This window comes from Aplidium turbinatum, chromosome 8 (genome assembly GCF_918807975.1).
Source record: "Aplidium turbinatum chromosome 8, kaAplTurb1.1, whole genome shotgun sequence".
Taxonomy (NCBI): Eukaryota; Metazoa; Chordata; class Ascidiacea; order Aplousobranchia; family Polyclinidae; genus Aplidium; species Aplidium turbinatum.
This window is the reverse complement of record NC_137479.1, coordinates 24,154,086-24,176,848: the sequence shown is the minus strand read 5'-3', so window position 1 is coordinate 24,176,848 and position 22,763 is coordinate 24,154,086. Positions and strand designations below refer to the sequence as shown.

At 38.2% G+C, this 22,763-nt stretch overlaps 1 protein-coding gene across 1 annotated transcript; it reads left to right on the top strand.

Annotated features, from left to right (window-relative positions):
- Positions 1 to 4,219: 4,219 nt before the first annotated feature.
- On the top strand, positions 4,220 to 19,510 carry LOC145775655 (uncharacterized). Its single transcript, XM_082586987.1, has 8 exons — positions 4,220 to 4,260; positions 4,875 to 5,419; positions 6,018 to 6,170; positions 6,584 to 6,811; positions 7,724 to 7,875; positions 14,833 to 14,898; positions 15,693 to 15,777; positions 16,943 to 19,510. The coding sequence occupies exons 2-8, from the start codon at positions 4,961 to 4,963 to the stop codon at positions 17,075 to 17,077; spliced, it is 1,278 nt and encodes a 425-aa protein (XP_082443113.1). The 5' UTR covers positions 4,220 to 4,260; positions 4,875 to 4,960; the 3' UTR covers positions 17,078 to 19,510.
- The last annotated feature ends 3,253 nt before the right edge of the window (positions 19,511 to 22,763 follow it).

The window sequence follows — 22,763 nt, the reverse complement described above, 5'->3', positions numbered from 1 at the left end:
TGGTTTTCCCATTTGTGGAACCTAAGCATAAAGTTCCTTAGTCTTCCTTGAATTGATAAAGTCCAATACGGGTTTGATACTCGACCAGTATCAACAAAAGTCACTGGTCGAGAGCCCAATAAGTAATACTTGCAATAAATTTTTGTTTGTTTATCTTTATCCTGCATTGCGGGAAAGCGGACTTGAGCGCTATGCATCGTAGGGATTGTAGATCATAGGGATGCGAAACTTCATCCGCTTTTGGCTTATCCGCAACAGTAGAAGGGTTACGTTTTTTGGTAATTTACAAAATATTTTACTTTTTATGGGTTACATAAGAAGAGTGAAGTTGGTTTTAAAGTAATTTAGGGTTTTTAGTTGAAAGCAAGCCAGCAGTAAAGCGTAAAAAAAATGTCAAATTGGCAATTGACCCTTCTAATGTTGAAGGAACAACGGAGTTGCGCGTCCCGTAATGTACCGTCCCTATATGCATCGGTGTACGCCTTCCGACGTACACCTGACCCACGCTGCAGCCGACGGCAATGTCTGTTTCCGGTTGTCTACTCTGCTTATGACTTAAATTTGGTACTACCCATTACTCGAAAATCGATCACTGGGTAGAGGCAATTATCGTAAAGTTTCTTGCCCAGAGAAACAACAGCAATTGCGGGTGGCTGGAGTCGAACACGCAGGCTCTCGACTGCGAGCCCAACGCGCTTACCACTCGGCCACTGCTGCAAATCTCAGCACTTTACGATGTTTCTGCTTATTAATATCAGACCTGATATCATCTGATTGTTTTTATCGTTCTAAACGATTTTAATTCTTCCAACACTCATTGTATTTGAATTTGTAACAGCACTTGTTCAGTGAGCTCTTAAACTGACGTCATCAAAAGTGGTTCTTTGTGCGTTTGTAGTGTGTATTTTGGTGGATGTGGATAGCTTTGCCTGATGCAAGTAATTGGCCTAATAAATAATAAAATTAAGTAGCCTAACTTATATAAGTTAGTGTTTATTGACATTGTTATTTCAGTAGAATTATCTCTTTTACATACTGGTAGCTTATTGTAAGCTACTCAGAACTTGACAAAATGACAACATAGAATAGACAAACTAAAGGATGCAACTCCGCCAGAAACTGAAAGAGTGTTGACACATGAGAAAACTTTTGTTATAGGTAGGCTATCGTAGTTAGTGAAGTCGGCAAAGAAAAGTTTCACTGCCTTGCGCTTTACTGCAAAGCTTCAATTTCATCAAGCCCACAATCAAAAAGTATACGTGAAGTAAAACAGTAGGCTAACAATAGCCTAATTGATGAAATCTAACTAAATGCTGAAACAATAATGATAGTTTACGAACTATTGACGAGCGTTGTGCAACAATAATTGAGAGCAATTGACACGTGTTCCGCCCAAGAAGCTGGGCTCAGCTGTATCCAGTGGCGTACGCAGGAGGGGGGGCATTGGGCCATGGCCCCCCCCCCCCCCTTAAAATGTTTTAGTAGTTAACGACGTAGATTAAGGCATTTAATATGTTTTGCATTGCTCTGTCAAAGCAATTACTGTAACAATGTTGTTTTATAGACTAAGCCAATACGAAATACATGGCCCAGTCCACCTACCCCACCCCAGGTAGGTGCCAATGTAGCATACTGTTCTGTAAGCCTATTACAGTGATTAGTGAGAGAGAAATGGATATAGTCTAAACTAAAACCATACTGGGATATAATGAAGACGTCTGGGATATCAATGGCCAGTGGCGCAGCCAATGGGGTGGGGGGTGTTACAACCCCACTTGACACGCGTGTGATGTCACGATATTGAGAATGATGCTTTCAGTCTCTTTATGCTTGGGAATGATGCTTTCAGTTTAAAAAAAACTAGCCTAATTTTAAACAAAACTGCATTAAAAGAGCGAGTTTTGCCAATACCAAACATCTCAGCCAGGAATTAACAACAAGAAAACATAGAGACTTAGCTTTATTTCCGAAAAATGCCGAAGAAAACATGATCTTATCCTTTTGCTATACCACCTGACAGCACCATTTTACAGGAATATTCATACCCACATTTTTGTTGAAAATGCTCTCAGAATGTACCAACTTCAAAGTAATTTTTCAAAATTTTCTGGGGGAGCCCCCCCAGACCTCCCGCCGCTGGGTGTCGTCTTAAGTGAAAACGCCGTCGGGCTTCGCCCGCCAGTCGTCAAAACCCCTTCTTTCAAAATTCCTGTCTACGCTACTCTCAATGCCCCCCCCCCCTTTGAGAAAATCCTGCGTACGCCACTGGCTGTATCCCACTATTAATGTATGCTAGTAAAAGGTTCTCAACGCTTAATTGGCTGGCCAAAGGAGCGGTGGAGAGCTCTTTTGCATGAATTAGTCGTGCGATACTGATGTGCTCAGTTTTATGAGCGAAACACGAGTCTGTTGCTGTCTGCCCCGATGACTGAGTTGGTTAAGCATCGACTTTGTCGACAAGAACAGCAAAATCAAGCATTCAAGGACGGCTCTCCATACTTTGGCACCCAATAGGCCTAGATGGATTAGTTTACAGAAAACAACACTTTAACAAGCGGAAATCCCACTCTGTCAACTTCGGTTACCGGGCTTGCGCCAGTGGTTCAATGCCTCAACAAGTAGGCTAAGTTATACGAAACTGTCAGGACAACCCCTCTATCAGTCCGAGGATAAAGATTTCTTCAATCAATTCTTGTTGCACTCGACTGCCTACAGAAACATGTTCAACCGGAAGCGCAGTTGATTTTAAGCGCCCCCGAGCATAAAAAACTGCAAGATCAAGCAGCGCTAGCTCGGCTCTCGGAGTGCGCACTTGAGCTACGCAATGTATGCGGGATTAAATGTAAGGTCTGCTTTCCATTCAGCCGCGCCTAGTGGAAGTAATAATTTCACAGACAACAACATTTCAGGACATTTCATTCAAGGATAAAGATTCAAATCAACAACAACATACCTACGGTATTGAATTCAGTTCTATTGCTGGTGCAAACATGAAAAAATGACAAAGTAGGCCCAAAGATACGAGATTGGCACCAACAAGAAGAAAAGATGGCAATATCAAAAGGTTTCAAATATACGCTACACCTAGGCCTACATCCATAAAACAGTGTTTGAAATGAAAATTAATGTTTTTATTTTGCGAAACCTCCATTCAAAGTTTAAACCAACCAACAACAAAAAGCAGAGATGTAGGCCTACGTATACGCCGCAAATTCTACGCCGTAGACTTGCGGCGTAGACTTTTTGTTTACGCTAACGCTTACGGCCACATTTTTTGGATAGTTGTCGCTTGAGGCTACGCCGTAAAGTACTCGCGTTGTTTAGCGCATAGCGTCAACGTATACTTTTTAATGTCTTAGCTGTTGTTTGCATTTTTTTTTTATCAAACTGGTAAATGTTGACATCTCAAAATCTTACTTTTTTTCGCTACAACACGCCAATAGGCTACCTTCCAGGGCTGCAGTTGAAAGAATGTTTTCAATGGGCAAAGACATATTGAAACCAAAACGCAGCAAAATGTCAGATGAACACTTTCAGATGCTTGTGTTTCTTCGTGGATATTCAAAATAAAACTTGTTTGTTTCGAGTGGTTTATAATGTTTGGCACCTAGCAAACAAAATGAGTTTACGCTAGTGTAGCCTATGCGCTGACGCCGCCAACTTTTTTTTACAAGTTACGTTGACGCATACGGCGTATGGTATTTCGAACGTTTGCGTTTACGCTGACAGCGTCAATATTTTTTGTATTCGCATACATCACTGACAAAAAGTGAATCGTTCCAGCATTTCACTTCTTTTCAATGCGATTCAATTTTTTTTCTTTGCTGCCGCAAACATGTAGAAAACTTCAAAGTAAACACAATTGAATTTGGTACCAACAAAAGGTAAAGATGGCAAAACAAAAGGTTTAAAATATGCATAAAACAGTGCTTGAAAATCACTATCTTTAATTTGCACAGCCACCAAACCTAAAAAAGAAATAGAAAAAAAAATTAAAATTTCATCTTGCTAGACATTTTTCACTTCATAGTATGGATAATTTTTGTTATTTTTTATGTTCTGTGGAAAGTAATATAGCCTAAATATCTATAATCTAGTTGATACGGGATAACGGTTCCTTCCATTGTATTTGGAGCACTGCACTTCTCTGAACAAGTTCAGTGGAAACCCTGTTAAAGTATGTTACTAGGTTACATCATCAGCTGTAGCGGCGGGAAAAGCCAGCTGCAGCAATCAATCGCTCCAGCTCCAGTCATAAAAGTACAAACTTACCGTAATTAAGTGTATATTTTTCTCGTATATTTGTTACCGATAATCGGATATAAAGTGTAAAACTTTTGTTTAAAAGAAGAAAATTGTTAAATTTTAACTTAATTAAATGTCCAGTTAGTTAGCCTATACCGGTAGTTTGGATGAAAAGTGATTCCATAAGTTTGTAGACCTACAGTACTGTATGTTTGTTTGTTTCAAATCTCTATCACCGGACTGACAAAGCCTTGATAGATTATTTCTGGTAGTTTCGCATACTTGTAGAGGCCTTCGACGCAGGTTTGGTTACCAAGATTGACAGAGTAAAATTTCCGATTGTTGAAGTCTTATTGTCGGGGAATTATTCCATTCACTAGGTGCCGCTGAATGGAGAACAGTCCTTAGAATGCGTTGCTCAAGCGCACACCCCAAAAGTCACACAAGCGCTGTACAGTAACTAAACAAGTGGACAGGCCAAATAATCAACTTATTAGCCTATTCTTTAATTATAACAAACTTCTTGCAAGGTAGCCTACATGAAAATTCTGCAAAAATAAAAAAGTTGTTTTCCAAATACATTATAATGGGAAATTTGTGGGCTAGGTTATCTTGCTTTTACATTACAGTAAACCTGCTCTACCATTACCAATGATAAAGTTTATTGGTAACACAAAGGCTGAAAGAATCGTTTGTTTTTGAAGAAGGTACAACAATGAAGAAGCTAAAAAAAGATTTTATAGCAAGCAGAACAGTTCATCTTGAGATTATTCCAACATCATGGGACATTAAGCCATCATCAAATAAGTATGTGCAACTTGACTTGCGCTTGTGCAAACTTGAGAATGCATCAAAGCAGCTTTCTGTGCAGTTTGATTCTAAAAGTTTAAACCCCATTTTTGGCATCAAAGAACCAAGCAAAGGAGAAACGTTTTTGACAAACCCTGAGTTAATACTAAGCCTCGATATTTCTCTCAACCAATTGGAATCTCTTGCACCTTCAGATCTATCAATGTTTTCTCAACTACGAGAGTTAAATGCATCCTTCAATTGTATATCAAATTTCTCTGGCATTTCATTGTGTGCCCAACTAACATACCTGAATTTGTCTTATAACAACATTAAAAGCTTGCCTGTAGAAGCTCTTAAACAATGCAAGTATCTTATTGGTTTGGTAAGTAGCCTATCATATACGAACATGTATGATACTTGAAGTAAAAGTTTTGGTTATTTTTTTTTTAATTCTCTTAAAATGTTTCAAACACATCAGAGTTAGCCATATTTGAAGAAATAGGTGCTGATATCACTCAACCTCTGTTCTGGTTCCTTGTTGTTATTGAGGGTGAAAAGTTATACAAGGATCCTTCATTTAGAATGTAACCTAACAATCAAATATATTAAGTACATATCGTAAACAAAATCTGTCATGTTTGGAAACATGTATGATTTTTTAATTATACAAGCTTTCAAGTCTAACTGATTTTGTTTACTTATTACTATTAGCCATATTAGGTTGTGATAAAAGTTTTTATTAAGAATTTTTGCATTGAGAAGTCTGCAACAACTCTATATTTTAAGTTTTTCATGTATCTTATTCTGCTTGTATATGTTCCTTTGTGGTTAGATTTGCAAGCTTCTGTTTCTTGTTTGTGTTTATCAAGCTATGCAATCATTTTGAAAAAGTTAAAATTATTTTTCTTTTGTTGTAACCTACTTATGGTATAGTTTTACAATAACTTTATTTTACAATAACTTCATAATTGCTTATGTAGAATTTGTGCTCCAATCACATCAACGACATCTCGAACATGCCGGTGATAAGCAGTCTTCGCAAATTGAACCTCAGTTATAATGAACTTTGCTCTTTGAATGGCTTGCAAGCTTTCGCCAATCTTACTAGTGTTTATTTACAGCACAATAAGTTGGTATGTTTGCACCTTTAGCTTGTTTTCTTTATCTAGTTTTCAATGTTTGATTTTTCTGTACTGTGACATATGGTATGCTGGGTATGCTAAATGAAAACGATTTATTTGAACCTAAATGTCACTATTCACTAAGCTACCATAGGTTGCTTGTAAGCAGCAAATATAATGTAACAAAAAGTCTTTTGCCTACTCAATTCTGTTCATATTCTCATATTCTGTTCACTGGCATCAGGCATTGTCTTCAACTACTCGTCTTAATTTACATACATCCAAAAAAATAGAGGTTAATGTATTTGTTTGGTAGTGTAAACTCAATGAAAAGCTTAAAGACATATAACTTAGGAGATCCACCTTACCCAACTGTTCAAACTGTTTTTAGAAATCCACCATAGATCTTCTTATTTATTTTTCAGACCAACATTGTAAATTTGAGTGCTTGTTTGGCTCTTCGTCGAGTTAACCTTTTTAGCAATCCTCTAGAAAAACCTATGGAAGTCATCAGAGTGCTGACTCATTTGCATCAACTCTTAGAGTTGGAAATAACAAAAAATTCTGAAATGGAAAATATTGCTGAGGCTGTGAAGGAACACACAACAGTCACAATTTTAAATGGAAATAGTCTTGGACCACTAAAACACAATGTAGGTTTATGATAATTTACAGTATTTAACCTACATTTAGTAGCCTACAGTAGTGTAGTAACTTGGATAGAGGTTGTTGAGAAAGTAGAAGGGACTCAACGTTTTCGAAGCCTTTGCAGTCAGTTTGAAAGAATCTGTGGACTCTGCTGGAAACATGCTGTTTGCTTGTGCTGGTGTAAAGGTTCTTGGATAAATGCTACAGTTGCTTTGTGCGAGGGGTTCAGCTTTCACCACTCGTGCCCAGCACACCATTTAACAAGTTATTATAATCTGGTAGTAATTTCAGTGAGGCTGTACATGGTGATAGTATGATTTGTGTAGCATCAAATCAAGATATGTTGGCCACAGGGGCGCCAGAACGATTTTTGACTGGGGAGGCAGGAATCATGAATAAACGGCACTTTTGTTGCTGAAAGGCCAGTTTTTTTTAAGTTTTAAGATGAGATATAGCACTAGCAGTAATGCTCTTCTATTAGCTTATTATTGAGTAATGATACAATAAGTGTCCGGTATACAAATAACAATGGCACGGAAGGGCATGGGCAATTGGGCATCATGCTATGTTATAATAATGTAACCAACTGTGATACAGAATTTTGTGTTGTGAGTGAGGCAGAAATGAAAGATTATAATTAGGCTAAAAGCGAATAGCAGAAATTGTTATATTGCAAAATGTTCAGTAGCTTACATGACCTTAAAAGGGCACTGTTGTCCCTCAATCCACACAAAAATTGAGGATAGGGCGCATTCGCCCCCTGCTTCCGGCGCCCCTGCCTGGACCCCCTGTCAACTCATGTGCTTGAGTGTATTGCTAGGCAAGATTATTTGTATAGAGTTTCAAAAAGTAGTTGAAAAAATACGCAATAGTAATTAACAAATCCAAGCCATGGATTATGAAGCCCTCTTTTTTAGTTTGCTGGTTGCTCTGCAGTAGAACCTCCGACGTCTCACGACTGGTTAAAAAGAGATTTGAAACATGCGGTTCATGACTCCATGCAGGAAAGCATTCACGCCGAGCAGGTCAACTATGATGCCAAATTACATTTCCTTCATACCAAGATAGCGTGAGTGACTTCAAAAATGTAAATTTACTATGATTTTGTCAGTTTCTCTCATTTGTGGTTTCTCTAACCCGGAATGGCCCGTTTCAGTGAGTCCGATTCGGTGAGTCCGATTCGGTGAGTCCGATTCGGTGAGTCCGATTCGGTGAGTCCGATCCCTTAACGGGGGATTTTTTCAATTTTTTTTTAAATTATCGGGTACCGTAGCCTAATTATCATTGCCATTTTAGGGTTAGGGCGTAGGGGTTAGAGGTTAGGAACTCACCGAATCGGACTCACCGAATAGTAGCAGACCCTTTATATTCGGCTCAGTCTTTGATACAGCCCCAGCAAACATTGATTGCTGGGCCAGCATTGGCTATATGCTGGGTATGTTGGCACAAGGTCGGCAATTTCGTCCAACATTTTGCCAACATTGCCAACAATACGCCAACAATTTCAATACTTCTTATTGAGCGTTGAAAAAGGTCTCAAAGATTTTATTTCAGGTTTATTTGTTTTAAACTTGAAAAATACTAACACAAACCTCTTTTCATGTGGTATTGCTTCAAAACACAGTTGTGTGATTGGTTAACATCGGTCAGAAGCATTGCCAACGTTGTGCCAATTCATAACAATTTTGGCGTTTTCTTTCAAATTATGCAAATGTATGCCATCATTTTGCTACAATTTTAAATTTTAATAATAGGCGATCAATGCTGTTATTATTTTCTGATACCGTACAAGTATATTATGAATATTTAAGACCAGCGTTGGTCAGAAGAGTAGCCAATGCTTTGCCAACAAAGTAGTTTCATTTCAGTTTGTTTATGCCAAACTGAGCAGAGATCTAGAAAAAGGTAGGAGCAACAAAACGCGAACGAGATAACGTGCTTGACCGAAACAGTTTAAAGTTTCCATTAGCCTACACGTTTCCACAAAATAAACAATTGCAACGTTGGCTATATGCTGGATGTGAGGGCACAAGGTCGGCAATTTTGTCCAACATTGCCAACAATATGCCAACAATTTCAATACTTCTTATTAAGCGTTCAAAAAGGTCTCAAAGATTTTATTTCAGGTTTATTTGTTTCAAACTTGAAAAATACTAACACAAACCTCTTTTCACGTGGTATTGCTTCAAAACACAGTTGTGTGATTGGCTAACATCGGTCAGAAGCATTGCCAACGTTGTGCCAATTCATAACAATTTCAGTGTTTTCTTTCAAATTATGCAAATGTATGCCATCATTTTGCTACAATTTTAAATTTTAATAGTAGGCTATCAATGCTGTTATTATTTTCTGATACCGTACAAGTATATTATGAATATTTAAGACCAGCGTTGGTCAGAAGAGTAGCCAATGCTTTGCCAACAAAGTATAGTTTCATTTCAGTTTGTTTATGCCAAACTGAGCAGAGGTCAAGAAAAAGGTAGGAGCAACAAAACGCGAACGAGATAACGTGCTTGACCGAAACAGTTTTACAGTTTCCATTAGCCTACACGTTTCCACAAAATAAACAATTGCAACGTTGGCTATATGCTGGATGTGAGGGCACAAGGTCGGCAATTTCGTCCAACATTGCCAACAATTTCAATACTTCTTATTAAGCGTTCAAAAAGGTCTCAAAGATTTTATTTCAGGTTTATTTGTTTTAAACTTGAAAAATACTAACACAAACCTCTTTTCACGTGGTATTGCTGCAAAACACAGTTGTGTGATTGGCTAACATCGGTCAGAAGCATTGCCAACGTTGTGCCAATTCATAACAATTTCAGTGTTTTCTTTCAAATTATGCAAATGTATGCCATCATTTTGCTACAATTTTAAATTTTAATAGTAGGCGATCAATGCTGTTATTATTTTCTGATACCGTACAAGTAGGCTATATTATGAATATTTAAGACCAGCGTTGGTCAGAAGAGTAGCCAATGCTTTGCCAACAAAGTAGTTTCATTTCAGTTTGTTTATGCCAAACTGAGCAGAGGTCTAGAAAAAGGTAGGAGCAACAAAACGCGAACGCAATAACGTGCTTGATACCGAAACAGTTTGAAGTTTCCATTAGCCTACACGTTTCTACAAAATAAACAATTGCAACGTTGGCTATATGCTGGATGTGAGGGCACAAGGTCGGCAATTTCGTCCAACATTGCCAACAATACGCCAACAATTTCAATACTTCTTATTAAGCGTTCAAAAAGGTCTCAAAGATTTTATTTCAGGTTTATTTGTTTTAAACTTGAAAAATACTAACACAAACCTTTTTCATGTGGTATTGCTGCAAAACACTGTTGTGTGATTGGCCAACCTCGGTCAGAAGCATTGCCAACGTTGTGCCAATTCATAACAATTTTGGTGTTTTCTTTCAAATTAAGCAAATGTATACCATCATTTTGCTATGATTGTAATAATAGGCTATCAATGCTGTTATTCTTTTTATGATACCGTACAAATATAACTTACCGGTACTATGAATATTTAGGACCAGCGTTTTAGTTGGTTTATGTCAAACGAAGCAGAGATCTTGAAAATGGTAGGAGCAACAAAACGCGAGCGTGATAACGTGCTTGATGCCGAAACAGTTTAAAGTTTCCATTAGCCTACACGTTTCCACAAAATAAACAATTGTAAGGTTGGTTATTATATGCTTGATGTGTTAGCACTTCATTTCAGCACTTGTTTTATAATTTAAAAATACCAATAGCCTAAATGACTCTTTCATGTGGTTTAGTAGAAAAACATAGTTTTTCCAGCATATTCTGGCACCAACAACATTATGATATAAATCGTTTGTTCATATTCAATTGCTTCAGATAATTTAGTGCAAGAGATATCTTGTGATTCAGAGGGCACTTCCAGGAAGTTTACGCTTTGGCGCCACCAATATATTGTTAGCAACAGCTAACAAATAATAAAAATAAAAACGTGGTTGCAAATTCAAGTTGCCAGGTCTTCATTTTTTTTCCTGGAGTCAACAACAGCTTTATTAACTTTCACGTTTAACAATACTATAATGTGTTTTAATATTTTGTCAGGAGCAGTCATGTTGCGTCGAAATCTCTCCTCAATTTCTTGAAGCGAGATTTCACAAAACGATCGCTACTTTTACTTTCAACGATCCGGCAAATCGTTTTTTCTTCTCTCGCGGTGCATAGAGCAATACTGCAGGCACAATAATTGTTGTGAAAACTCCATTATGACGTCACTACTTAAACTTTGACTGGGCAATATGACGCGTTGAAGTGAAATAGGCAACAAAGCTTTAGAATGCGGCGATGTGTTATATCAACGTGAGAAGACGCAATTTAGAAGAAGAACTTGGTTTTTTTTATGAAGGAAGACAAAGGCCATGACTTAATCCTTTGCTAAAGGGATTATGACGTCACTCGATTCACTTCGACTGTTCAAGCATGGCGGTTGTGCGTAATACACAATTACGTGGAGAGCCGAAAGCACAATGTTTATGTGAACAGCGCTAAGAGGAATTTTCGCTTCTTGCATCGAAAATATAAAAAAATCGAATTCAATTGAAATATTACGGCCGAAAGGAGTTTTAGAAATGATCAAAATGAAACTATAGGAATGACTTACTACAATGTTTATGAAAACCTGGTAAGTGAATGTCTTTTATTCATTGAACCTGAAATAATTGTGTAAAGTCGTTTTTGTCACTAGGCTACGTTTACTCAGTTTAAAGAAAGTTATAAAACTCAATGACCAATGGAAAACTTTCATATGAAATATTCTCGTGACAAATTTAGTGCCAGTGCTCTTAGATGAGTGCTAAGAGCATATCAGCAAAGTAGCAGAGCTTGTGATGCCCCACAACATGTGTTGTGTAGGGTTTTACTCAATCTTTGATTTTGCTGCTCCGGCGGTGTTTGCCTGACTGCTTGAATGTGTTCGTATTTTTATGTCGTGTGGATAGGTTTGTGATGGTTGTAGAGTATTTGCAAATGTAGCTTTCATTGCAGTCAGCTGAATAATAATAATAATAATATGTTTTATTTTGCGCCCATTGCGACAACATATAGACTACAGTAGCCTACACTGCGACCTACATACGCAACACAACAGACGACTGGAATCCCAAAATAAACTTTAAACGTTGGTTGTCATTTGTAACAGTCGAAAATGTCTGTAACAAGTGCTGAAGCTTTTTAATATGATGGATGAAACCCCTGTCATTACATTCGATTTACATTTTGCAGGTCGCAAATTTAAGTCAAGTTGTTGGCAAAAATGCAAGCGATTGTATCAGTGAACTTATGTCAACTATTATTATCGAACACAACACAGTTCAAGTCATGTCGAGAACAAAGAAAGAAAAGAAAAAAACATCGTGAAGTCTAAGCACTCGTTTGATTGTTTAAAAAAAGAATCTGAAAAAAGTTGTTCTTGGTGAGTACGGATAAATGTTTCTACTACGACTAAATGATTATGTCATAACTATGCCATTTTGCTCTTTTGATTAATGTATGATGTAATTGTGAAGAGTATTGAGTAATGTATGAAAATGTTTTAGTGGTGTACTCGCATTGATGTGAACAACGAACATGGTGGTTAGTAGGCTATGTCGGCATTTATACACTGATTTAACACTTCTTTTTTTACTTTCATGATTAGACATGGTGATGGCGCACGACAAAGCTGCTGCCGTGCAGCAAATTGATGAAGAGTTTCAGAGTGATTTCGAAATTGCAAGGACAGGCAATTGGTGGCCGAAAAGGGCAAAAACTAACTTTTGGTGAGCTTGTTATATGTTTGAAAGACAACAGCGAATGTGTTGCTTTAGTTGTTGAATAACTACTGTACACGCAATTAGAATGTATTGGAACTTGATTATTGCTCTGCGTGGCTCAGAATCGAATGATAAGTTTTTTGTCACGCACGTTGGAGAGAGGGATATTACATTGATATTGCAGATTGTCAATTAACTTCGTATTATCCTGGACGACAACTGATCAAAATCCTACACTGTTGCCAAACAGCCCTCTTGAATTAAATATTTTTGTTTCATTTGCAGGAATTCAGAATGATAAAGATACACAAGAAAAAGCTGCTGATGTGCAATGAATCTCCATCTATCAATTCGATTTGATGTGGCTTGTTTCTAATAAATGTGAAAATATACGAAGCTCGGCTGTTACTTTGCTTTGTCACAAAGGGAGTAGTGTTGCTTATAAATCCGTGTTGCTGCTGTTCTTTCGCCCAAGGATTAGCTAGGTTCAACAATAAACTTTTGGTGATGAGCGAGGTTTAGGTACAGAGACGTTTGGCAAATGTAGATGCCAATGCTGTTCAGATGTTTTATGCACCAGCTTGCTTCGCATGTCCAACCTTGGTCAAAGCGCGGGCATCACAATAGTCAATAGGTCAGAAGCAGCATCATGGTGCATAAAAGTCAACCAGAATTTAGGCGCCAGATGAAGCAAAATGGTGCACAAGCCATCTTGCCAACGTTGGCCAGACACAGATGCCAACGTTGGCAAGATGAAGCAAAATGGTGCATAAAACATTTTGCCAACGTTGGCAAGATAGAGAAGCCAAAGTTGGCTAGATGCAGAAGTCGACGTTGGCTAAATGCAGACGCCAACGGTGGCAAGATGCAGAAGCCAGCGTTGGCAAGATGCAGACGCCAACGCTGGTCAGATGCATCCAAATGGTGCATAAAACATTTTGCCAATGTTGGCAAGATGCAGAAGCCAATGTTGGCAAGATGCAGAAGCCAACGTTGGCAAGATGCAGAAGCCAGCGTTGGCAAGATGCAGACGCCAACGCTGGCCAGATGCATCCAAATGGTGCATAAAACATTTTGCCAACGTTGGCAAGATGCAGAAGCCAACGTTGGCAAGATGCAAATGCCAGCGTTGGCAAGATGCATAATCCAATGTTGGCAAGATGCAGAAGCCAACGTTGGCAAGATGCAGACGCCAACGCTGGCCAGATGCATCCAAATGGTGCATAAAACATCTTGCCAGCGTTGGCGTCTGCATCTTGCCAATGTTGCGGCCAACTTCTTGCTAATGTTGCCCCAACAATCAATGTTTACTGGGGCAAGACGAATGTCACTGCGCTTATCGAGACGATTACGTGCTTTCGTTTTAATGGTATGCTTTTAGCTAGCTTTACGATACTAACACCTATATGAGTGCTTTTTGTGTCACAATTGTACGTTTCTGACAATTGATACATGTTATAATTCATTAATGAAGCCTTTTATCGTGGCCCCCTTGGGGGGCCGAGGGCCACGGTTGAGAACTCCTGGTTTAGACTTTGAAAGCGCTTCATATTGCAACGTCATTTTGTTTGCAATCGACTGAAATGTTCTGCTCAGTTCTTAACATAACAACTTCATGCCATAGTCTAGAATTACATCAAATTGTTTGCAATGGAGACATGGTTGGTTGGTTTTGAATCTTTATCCTCAGACTGACAAAGCCTTGACAGGTTATTCCTGGTAGTTTCGCATATTTGTAGCGGTTTTTGACGCAGGGTCGGTCACGGATGCGAGATTGACAGAGTGAAGTTTCCGATTGTGGCTGAAGTGTTGTTGCCGGAAAATTATTCCATCCACTAGGTGCTGCTGAATGGAGAACAGTCTTGAAATTCGTTGCTCAAGCGCAGACCCGAGTTGATCTTGAGTCGGGCGCTTATCCACTGAGCTAAGGGGGGCGGACGGACATGGAACACAATTACCGAAGCAAAGCAGATAAACTCAACATTTGGCTTTTTAATTACGCCATTCGTTGATACAAAAACATTCTTTTTTAAATCAGTAGGCTACTAAAAAGATTTTTATTTTCAATGAAAGCTAAATTGTCATAGCCTACAGCGTAGAAGTTCCAACAAATTTAAAAGTTCTTACTCTAAATAACTTGTGTAATTCAACACGATCATGAAATCGTAAAGAAAATTTTAATGGGGTCTCTTTTATAGTTTGTAAACACATAAAAAATATTTTTTTTCGTTTTTGTAGGTGCCTAATCGACGAATTCAAAGAATCTACCGCTAGAAGTAAAACTAACACTGATTTATGGTGCAGGTTAGTTAATTTTAATGTTATGTGGTCTATTTATGATTAATATATATTGTGTGTTCAATCATTAGTGGAGCAACGGTGCGACGTTTATGAATCGGCTATTTGGTCGAGAAAGTCTTTTGTTTGGTTTTGAATCTTTATCCTCGAACTGACAAAGCCTTGATAGGTTATTCCTGGTAGTTTCGCATACTTGTAGAGGCTCTTGACGCAGGGCCGGTTACCGAGATTGGCAGAGTGAAGTTTTCCGATTGTTGAAGTGTTCTTGCCGGAGAATTATTCCATTCACTAGGTGCCGCTGAATGGAGAGCAGTCCTGAAATGCGTTGCTCAAGTGCACACCCCGAGAGCCGAACCAGCGCCGCGTGATCTTAAGCCGGGCGCGTAACCACTGAGCTAACGGGGCGGACCCTTAGCCGGATAGCTCAGTTGGCAAGGATTCGGTTTTACCTAGGATTAAATTGTCAGAATTGAGCTTCTAAAACCTTTCCCCTAGTCCGTTGACAAAAAGTCTTGCAATCAACGAATTATCATCGGTTTAGATTGTAAACAAAAATCAATCATAGTCTGCTTGTAGCCTAAGTATCAAAGTAGCCTAGCCTATTAAAATTTTTAGCTACCCCTGTTTTTTTAACTCAGATTTTTCTTGAAAAAACATCAAAACTTGAAAGTTTCTTTGATTAGTGCGCTGAAGCAATTTTGCGTGAGATTTTGTCAAGACTAATGTGCAATTTTGTGGACATCACTTTTCTAGAATTTAAAATGTTTGTTTGTTTAACTCGGTTTTTTTGCTTTGAACAGTTACATAGACAGACTTACTGATGAGGAAGCATACGCTCTTTCAGTGACGCGACTGCGGGAACTCGCCACCAAGCCGGAAATGTTGGTGGGTTGCCATATCTAAGGAAGAATAAATTTAGCATAGGCTAGTTTTATTTTGCATTTTTTATATTTTTGTTATATTAACTTATATTTTGAGTTATTACTATCTGAATCCTTAACAGCCTGTTTCACCTACACGGATCATCAGAAGGTTCTCATTCAAATAGAATATTCTTGATAAATTTGAATTAATTATTCTTGATAAATTAAATAGAATATTCTTGTATTCTATTTGAATAAGAGCCTTCTGATGATCCGTGATGGTGAAACAGGCTGTTAAGGATTCAAATAGCAATAACTATATTTGATTTAATTCGCTTTGCTTTGCTTTTTTGCTTAGCGTTGAGCACTTTTTGTAGTATTAATAGTTTTCATTGTTTTAACTTATATTTTTATATATAAGCCTAAAAGTTATTAATAAGATAGAGTCGGCTGCAAAGCCGAGTGGTGAGTGCCCTGGTGGGCTACGGTGCTCGAAAGGGTGCTGGTTTGACGCCGTTTAATTAATCCATGTCGGACGTTTAGCTAATTGCCTTTTTGCATTAGGTAATTCATGGTCACCTGGAGATGTCACATTTTGCAGATTTTGATTACAGCTACTGCTAGTGCTTGACTGACATTTTTTGAGATGTTTTTACTTTTTGCGGTTTCCTAACGACAAAAAACTTTTTTGTTGCCTTGGGGAAGCAGTAGCAAATGAGAAAAAGTAAGTTGAAAAACGCAAAATCAGACTGTTATTGAAAATTAACAGTCTGACTAAAATCTACAAAATCAAATTTTCTTTGTTTTTCAACATGTGAGGATGTTAAAACCTATTGTGTCACCTGGGGAAAAGAATAAAGAAAGCGTAAAAATATAATTTTTTGAAAAATTTATTCGAACGTTCGCCCAAAGTTAGAAAAACCTGGAAATTTTCGCAAAATGTGACAATTCAGGCCGCATCTTTAGGTGGCCAAGGGTAATTGCATTAAGAAAATGATTGTTTGTCCGACTCATAAAAGTTTGCAATGGATTCCCTGGATATAGGTGAATTATTCAGCTACAACTTTCAAACTTGTAGAAACAAGCTGAGTTTAAAATTAATCATCGATTCCATGGAAAACTAGGCTATTTGTCCCAATAGGCCTAAATAACTTGCGTTGCTCTTTCAAACATTCTTTGCCTTCTAGGAATTTGTGGCGTCAACGAAACCTAAGAAAAAACATATTGCTGGCAACACTGGTAGGCCTATTCAAGAAACATCTCGTCTGTTGGTGGAAGCGGCGAAAGCGTTATCAGATCAGACCATTGACGATCCGCATTAGAATATTCCTTTGAAGCCAAAAAGGACAACAACTGATGTCACTGTGAAATAAATTTTAGATTTGCTTGTTTTATTGGCTAATCATTTATTTTTACAAGTTCAACTGTGCTAGTGCTGTACCGTACTGGTATTTACTGTAGTTGTAGCAAAGCCTTAGACCTACCATACTCTGATGCAGCCCACTGTGCTTATTGTGTAGGCCTATCCACTGTATTGTACCTATTTAGACACGCTGTGAAAGCGGAATCTCTCTTCAAACTTGACTAGTGAGAGCCATTTAAAAACAATGTATTTTTTGCATTAAAAGTAGAAGATACCATCAGGGCCGTGTGAGCACTATCTTACCCCCCCCCCCCCCAGAAAGCCTCTAGTGGGCCGCTATATTTAGTCTTTATGGCGCTTAAAAATTGACAAAAAAGCATTAGGTTAGGGCCGCAAACTCTTTCAAACGTAGGAAAAAATTCACATTCATCACTTTAGCAAAGAGTAACCTACTCTCACAAAAAAAAACACTTCATTAGCTAACAGACATTGCAGCCACTGATCTAGGCCTATGTAGAAAAAAAATTAAGGAAGGATCAGAGTTTTAAAGTTTATAAAAAAAATAGACAATGGAGCCTAACTTAAACCTTGTTCGAAAAGGTAAAGTCATAAAGGAGGTGTGGGCCTTCCCCCCCGAAATTTTTTTACAAATGTAATCTTGTTTTGGGTATTTTTAGGAGCAATACTGTTTTTTTTTTAGAACTTCAAAAATTCATCTGAGGTATCCCCACCTATAGCTTGGTAGGCCTATAATCACGGCACATTTCCTTTTATATTTCATTTCCATTAACATTGAAATTTATCGATTAAATTGTAATTATAGGTTATTTGAGTGAGCAGTGTTTATTTTAAAATATTAGCCCATATTGTTTTGTTAGTTTTGTAATTTTCCACTTAATTATTCTCTTTCTAAAGCTATCTCTCTCTCTGTAGGTATCATGGCTGATACAGCCCTCGATGTACAATGATGTTCTAGTTTGATCGATCTCGTGCGTCTTGCCAAATTTTAGTAGGGTTTTTGATTTGTGGTTGAAAATTGTGCAAAAATGTGAATCTTTGAGCTCCTCTTGACCGTTTTCCTAGTATTTTTCCACTTAAAGATAAATCTTCAAGTTTGCCTTTCCTTATGATGTGACCCAAGAACTTCAGTTGCCGCATTTCTATAGATCTCATTATCTGCTGCTCCTGGCCCATCTGTTGGAGAACTGCTCTGTTGGTTCGATAAGCTGTCCAGTGTCCATGGAATTTTCAGAATTCTTCGGTAAAACCACATTTCTGCAGCTTCAAGCTTTTTTCGGGTTTTTGCCGTTAGCGTCCAGGTTTCACATCCGTACATCAAAATTGACCAAACAAAGCATTTTGACAAACGAATTTTTAAGGTTTTGGAGAGCTTTCAATCTTTAAAGATTTTTGTCATGGTGTTGAAACTCGACTTTGATAATGCAATGCGTCGTCTATTTCTTCTTCACATCGGGTGCTTGGATTCAGTATTGAGCCCAAATAATTGAATTTTTGAACCTGTTCAATTTTGTTATCATTGCAGTACACGCAAATTCTTGGTTCAGGAAGACGTTTCGAGACTGCCAGAGTTTTAGTTTTATAAATGTTTATTTTTAGTCCATATTTTTCACTAGATGTTTGAACGCATCTAGTAAAATTTGCAAACCACAATGATCTAAAGCTATACATGTTCAATATCGATGGTTCGGTGAATAAAATGTGGCTGAGCGAGAAAATTTTGCAAAAATAGAAAGAAAAAAAACTTATTAAATGTAAAATTAGCCTACAAGCCGACAGACGCACGAACTGAATAACTTATGCGTGGGCACTTAGACAGAGGTGGGCCCCCAGCCAGGGTTTGAAAAGCAGTAAACACGGCGTGGCATGATTTACGCTATTGATTGTTGAGCTTCTGTAACAGAGTTTTTTTTAAATAGCCAAAAAACATTAAACAGACTAAAATGAGTGCGCCCTTAAACAGCAGTGGGCCTCCCCCGAGGAGCGGTTAACACGGCCCTGCATATCGTGACAAAACCAATGATAACCTATATAGCCTACATCTCAATTAGTTTGCGTCATGTCATTTTGATAACTTTGTTCCATCTTCAATTAAGGTCATGTAACAGGAAGAGAATGACTAGCCTGTTAAGAGGCAGCCTCGGGCTACGCCAAGCAATCTGCCCCTTTGAAATGATTTTCTATAACTAACTTTTTACGTACCGGTAACAAATAAATTGCATTACTTTTTAAGTCGTATATTTTACAATTGTATAACCTAGCTTAAATCTTTTTAATGCCACACATTCTCGCCAGATTTTAGGCCTATATATAGCCTACTATTTTTCACAAGTGCACTGTTTTGATTTTACTCGCTAAAAAAAATTGAAGAAGAACCAAGCTTTCTTGTCAGATGCCGGTGGTCGAGTTCAATCTTTAGGCGTCCTACTTCTAGCCTTTCTCAAGTAGCCATCTAATCTGGTACCAATCTTCACCAGACTGGGCTACGAATCTTGGAGCATATAGCCTAATAGCCTAAATCATTACCAGCGCGGCTGTCTCGGTTAGTTGAAACGGTCAGGTTGTGAATGTGATGATAGACTTTACGTAATTGGCAGGGCCGTTGACAGGATTTCTCGGGCCCGGTACCAATTTATTTTCGGGCCCCCTTCATCGACAATGTTATGAATATAAAGGTTGTGTACAAACTTTTATTGGTGTCGTTTAAGCATGGTCATTTAACAAACCTTGCGCAATCTTAAAATTGCTTGAACCGCAAAACTTACTATCTTTATCTAGCGGTTGCTTTTTTAAACTTTTATTTATCACATGGCGCTAGAGTATTACTTCCCGATTCCATCGATGTTTCACTGGTCATTTTAGGCTTACGAGAAGAGAATTTACAGCACTGCAGACAGTCAAGGTTTTTAATTTGATTTCGGAAAGGTGTTTGGGCCTAGGTCAAACATTTGCTGATTGCTGCAATCAAAAAAGCGGATTTGGTCTAATTTTTAGTGCAGAAATATGGATAGCAATCTTCTTACCTGTGTCATTTCAGTTTTTGAGTGAACTATAGCCTGTTTACTGTTTATTTTGAATTTCGTGTTTCGGGTAATAGGCTATTCGTGGTTAGGAAAATCACTATACTAGACCCCCTATAAATTCTTATTTTACTGTTTGGTGGTAGAAGTGGCTATTTTACCACCAGAATGCTGAAGTGGGCCCGGTAGCCAGAAGGAGGCCCGGTACTTTACCATCTGACGGCTGACATGGCTGTTTTAACCTCTGATGGCAATTCCTTTAGATCTGATTATATTAAGATCTTGATAATGTATAAAGTCGCGGGGATTTTTTTAGATCCAGGCCCCTTAAATATTCCGGGTCCAAAAGTACCACCTAAACCCCCCCTGTCAAAGCCCTTGCATATTGGTGTAGCCTAAGTTATTACAAGTCACAGACCACATCAGACAACTAAAAGGAGCGAAAACTATGCAATCATAGCTACTCCCATTTTTGTCAGTCTAGCTTTGTGTAGCAGCTACAGCTAGGTATGGGCGGATGTTCAGAGTATGAGTTTATTGCAAAGCTTTGCTTAACTTCTTAAACTCGACATGCTTGGAGTTGGACATTCTTAAAAAAACACTGAAAACTTCAAAAAGATTAGGTCTTCGTTGTTAATAAGTTTTATCAATTGGTTACGAAAGAATAGCCTTCCACATTCACTCTGTGCACCTAGCGTACCGTACATAAAAGTCGTGACAGATCAGGCCCGCAACCAGGGGGGGGCATTGGGGGCATTTGCCCCCCCCGAAATTTTTTGAAAAAATTTTAAGCGTTCTATGCAGTATGAAATGTACTATGAATAGTACGTCGTACACGTAAAGCCATACTATCGAAACCGAAAGTAGGCTACGCTGGTTGGAAGCCATGCTAACGATTTTGTTCGATAAACTAGGCTGGCATCCTCATTATCTGTTACTCAAATTCCAAGCGCGGAATTGGTGTTAAACAAAATTGCCAAATCAAGTAGAAAGTTAGACATTATGCTCTAAATTAAAATGTCATTTTGCATTTGCAAAGTCAACTTCTTTGGGCCTACAAACATAAAAGCTTGTTGAGCCAACAAAATGTTTCAGGATTGTAATTTGTAATTACCGTGTTGAGTTTATTCATATGTATCTGTTTGTTTATGTTGATGTAAATATATGTTATTGATTAATTTATGACTCCAGTCGTGCCAATGCAGTTCGTAGCCTACAAATGTTGTATTTTATTTGTAATCGACTGAGTCGATTACAAATTCGACTGAACACATTACTGTATTATCGTAATTTTCTTCCTCGGGTAGTCGAAAGCTAAATGAGAAAAGGTTACAAAGGCTAGTTTCCTTTAATGCTGTACTAAACAAAAACGTGATTGACATAAGTTATGACCATTTAACCGTAACATGGTAGTGTCACACATAGGCGTAGCCGGGGGGGGGGGGGGGGCGAAAGGGGCCATGGCCCCCCCAAATTTTCAAAGTTTGAGTTCCGAAGTTAAACCCTTTTTTGAAATATATAATATAATTTGTAGAAATTTATATCGTTTTTCAAGACATCTGGCTATTAACACCCCCAGAACTTGTTTTAGGCACACAGAAAGACACTAATAAATTTTGTAAATCGTAAATCACGCAAAATTTACGCGATTTACGCTTCTTTTAACTAATCTGTTGAAGCAATTTCAGAATCGCTTAGGCTACTTTGTTGGGTTTTTGTGTAGCTGAGTTTTTTGTGTTCTCTAATTTTAGCCGCAGTTTTTGCCCGTTCGTGTGTAACAGCTACCTTTAATAAATTAATAGCTGTTTATCTGCTAATAAATTTGATACAAATATTACCCTGAAAGTGTTTCCAGAAAGCGCTATAATCCATTATTTGAGTGTAATTTTGCAAAAATTTTCCGGGGGAGCATGCCCCCGGACCCCCATAGAATACGCATGCCTTCGGCACGCTCTAACCCCTCACCAGCTTTATTGCTTCCCTTGCCCCACCAGGATACGTCACTGCACATCAGGTGGCAATGTTTTAAATCAAACACTTTGTTGTTCTCTTCAATTCATCAAATATTTGGCCCCCCCAAATTTTTTTTCTGGCTATGCCACTGGTGTCACACACTCTTGTCCCTTATCAATGGGCGTGGACATTAACATAAAAATGTTACAATGCATCATTTTAATGTTTGTTCTTTGATAAAAATTAAATGCCCCCCCCGAAAATATTTGCTGGTTGCGGGCCTGTGACAGATAGCCTACCACTTTGTCAATGTCCTTAAACCGTTCCATAAATCTTAAACCTTTCTTAAATCTTTATGAGATGGTAAAAGGATTAACCCTCCCTCGGCCCGAGAGGCTCACACGACGAAGAATGCTCTGAAAATTCGTTAGCCTACTGGGGTTACAAAGTTTTGAACAGCTTTTATTCACTCTATTTCTTACAGGTTCACTTTCACTCCACCAGACAGTTCCTGAAAATGGTAGGCACCCTCGGGGCAATGCTTCACTTCTGTTCTGTCGATCGCTTCTACCTCATTAAGATATGTCTTCGGTCCTTTAAAGCAGTGTTGCCAGATGTAAAAATTTTCCTCCTCTCTTGAAACTCTTATTGTTG

What these genes read in the sequence shown, in the direction of transcription:
- LOC145775655 (XM_082586987.1), top strand. Translation starts at nt 4,961, where the DNA reads ATGAAGAAGCTAAAAAAAGATTTTATAGCAAGCAGAACAGTTCATCTT. An exon ending in GCAAGTATCTTATTGGTTTG is followed by an intron (nt 5,420 to 6,017) that starts GTAAGTAGCCTA and finishes TTGCTTATGTAG; the next exon opens with AATTTGTGCTCCAATCACAT. An exon ending in CCACCAAGCCGGAAATGTTG is followed by an intron (nt 15,778 to 16,942) that starts GTGGGTTGCCAT and finishes TTTGCCTTCTAG; the next exon opens with GAATTTGTGGCGTCAACGAA.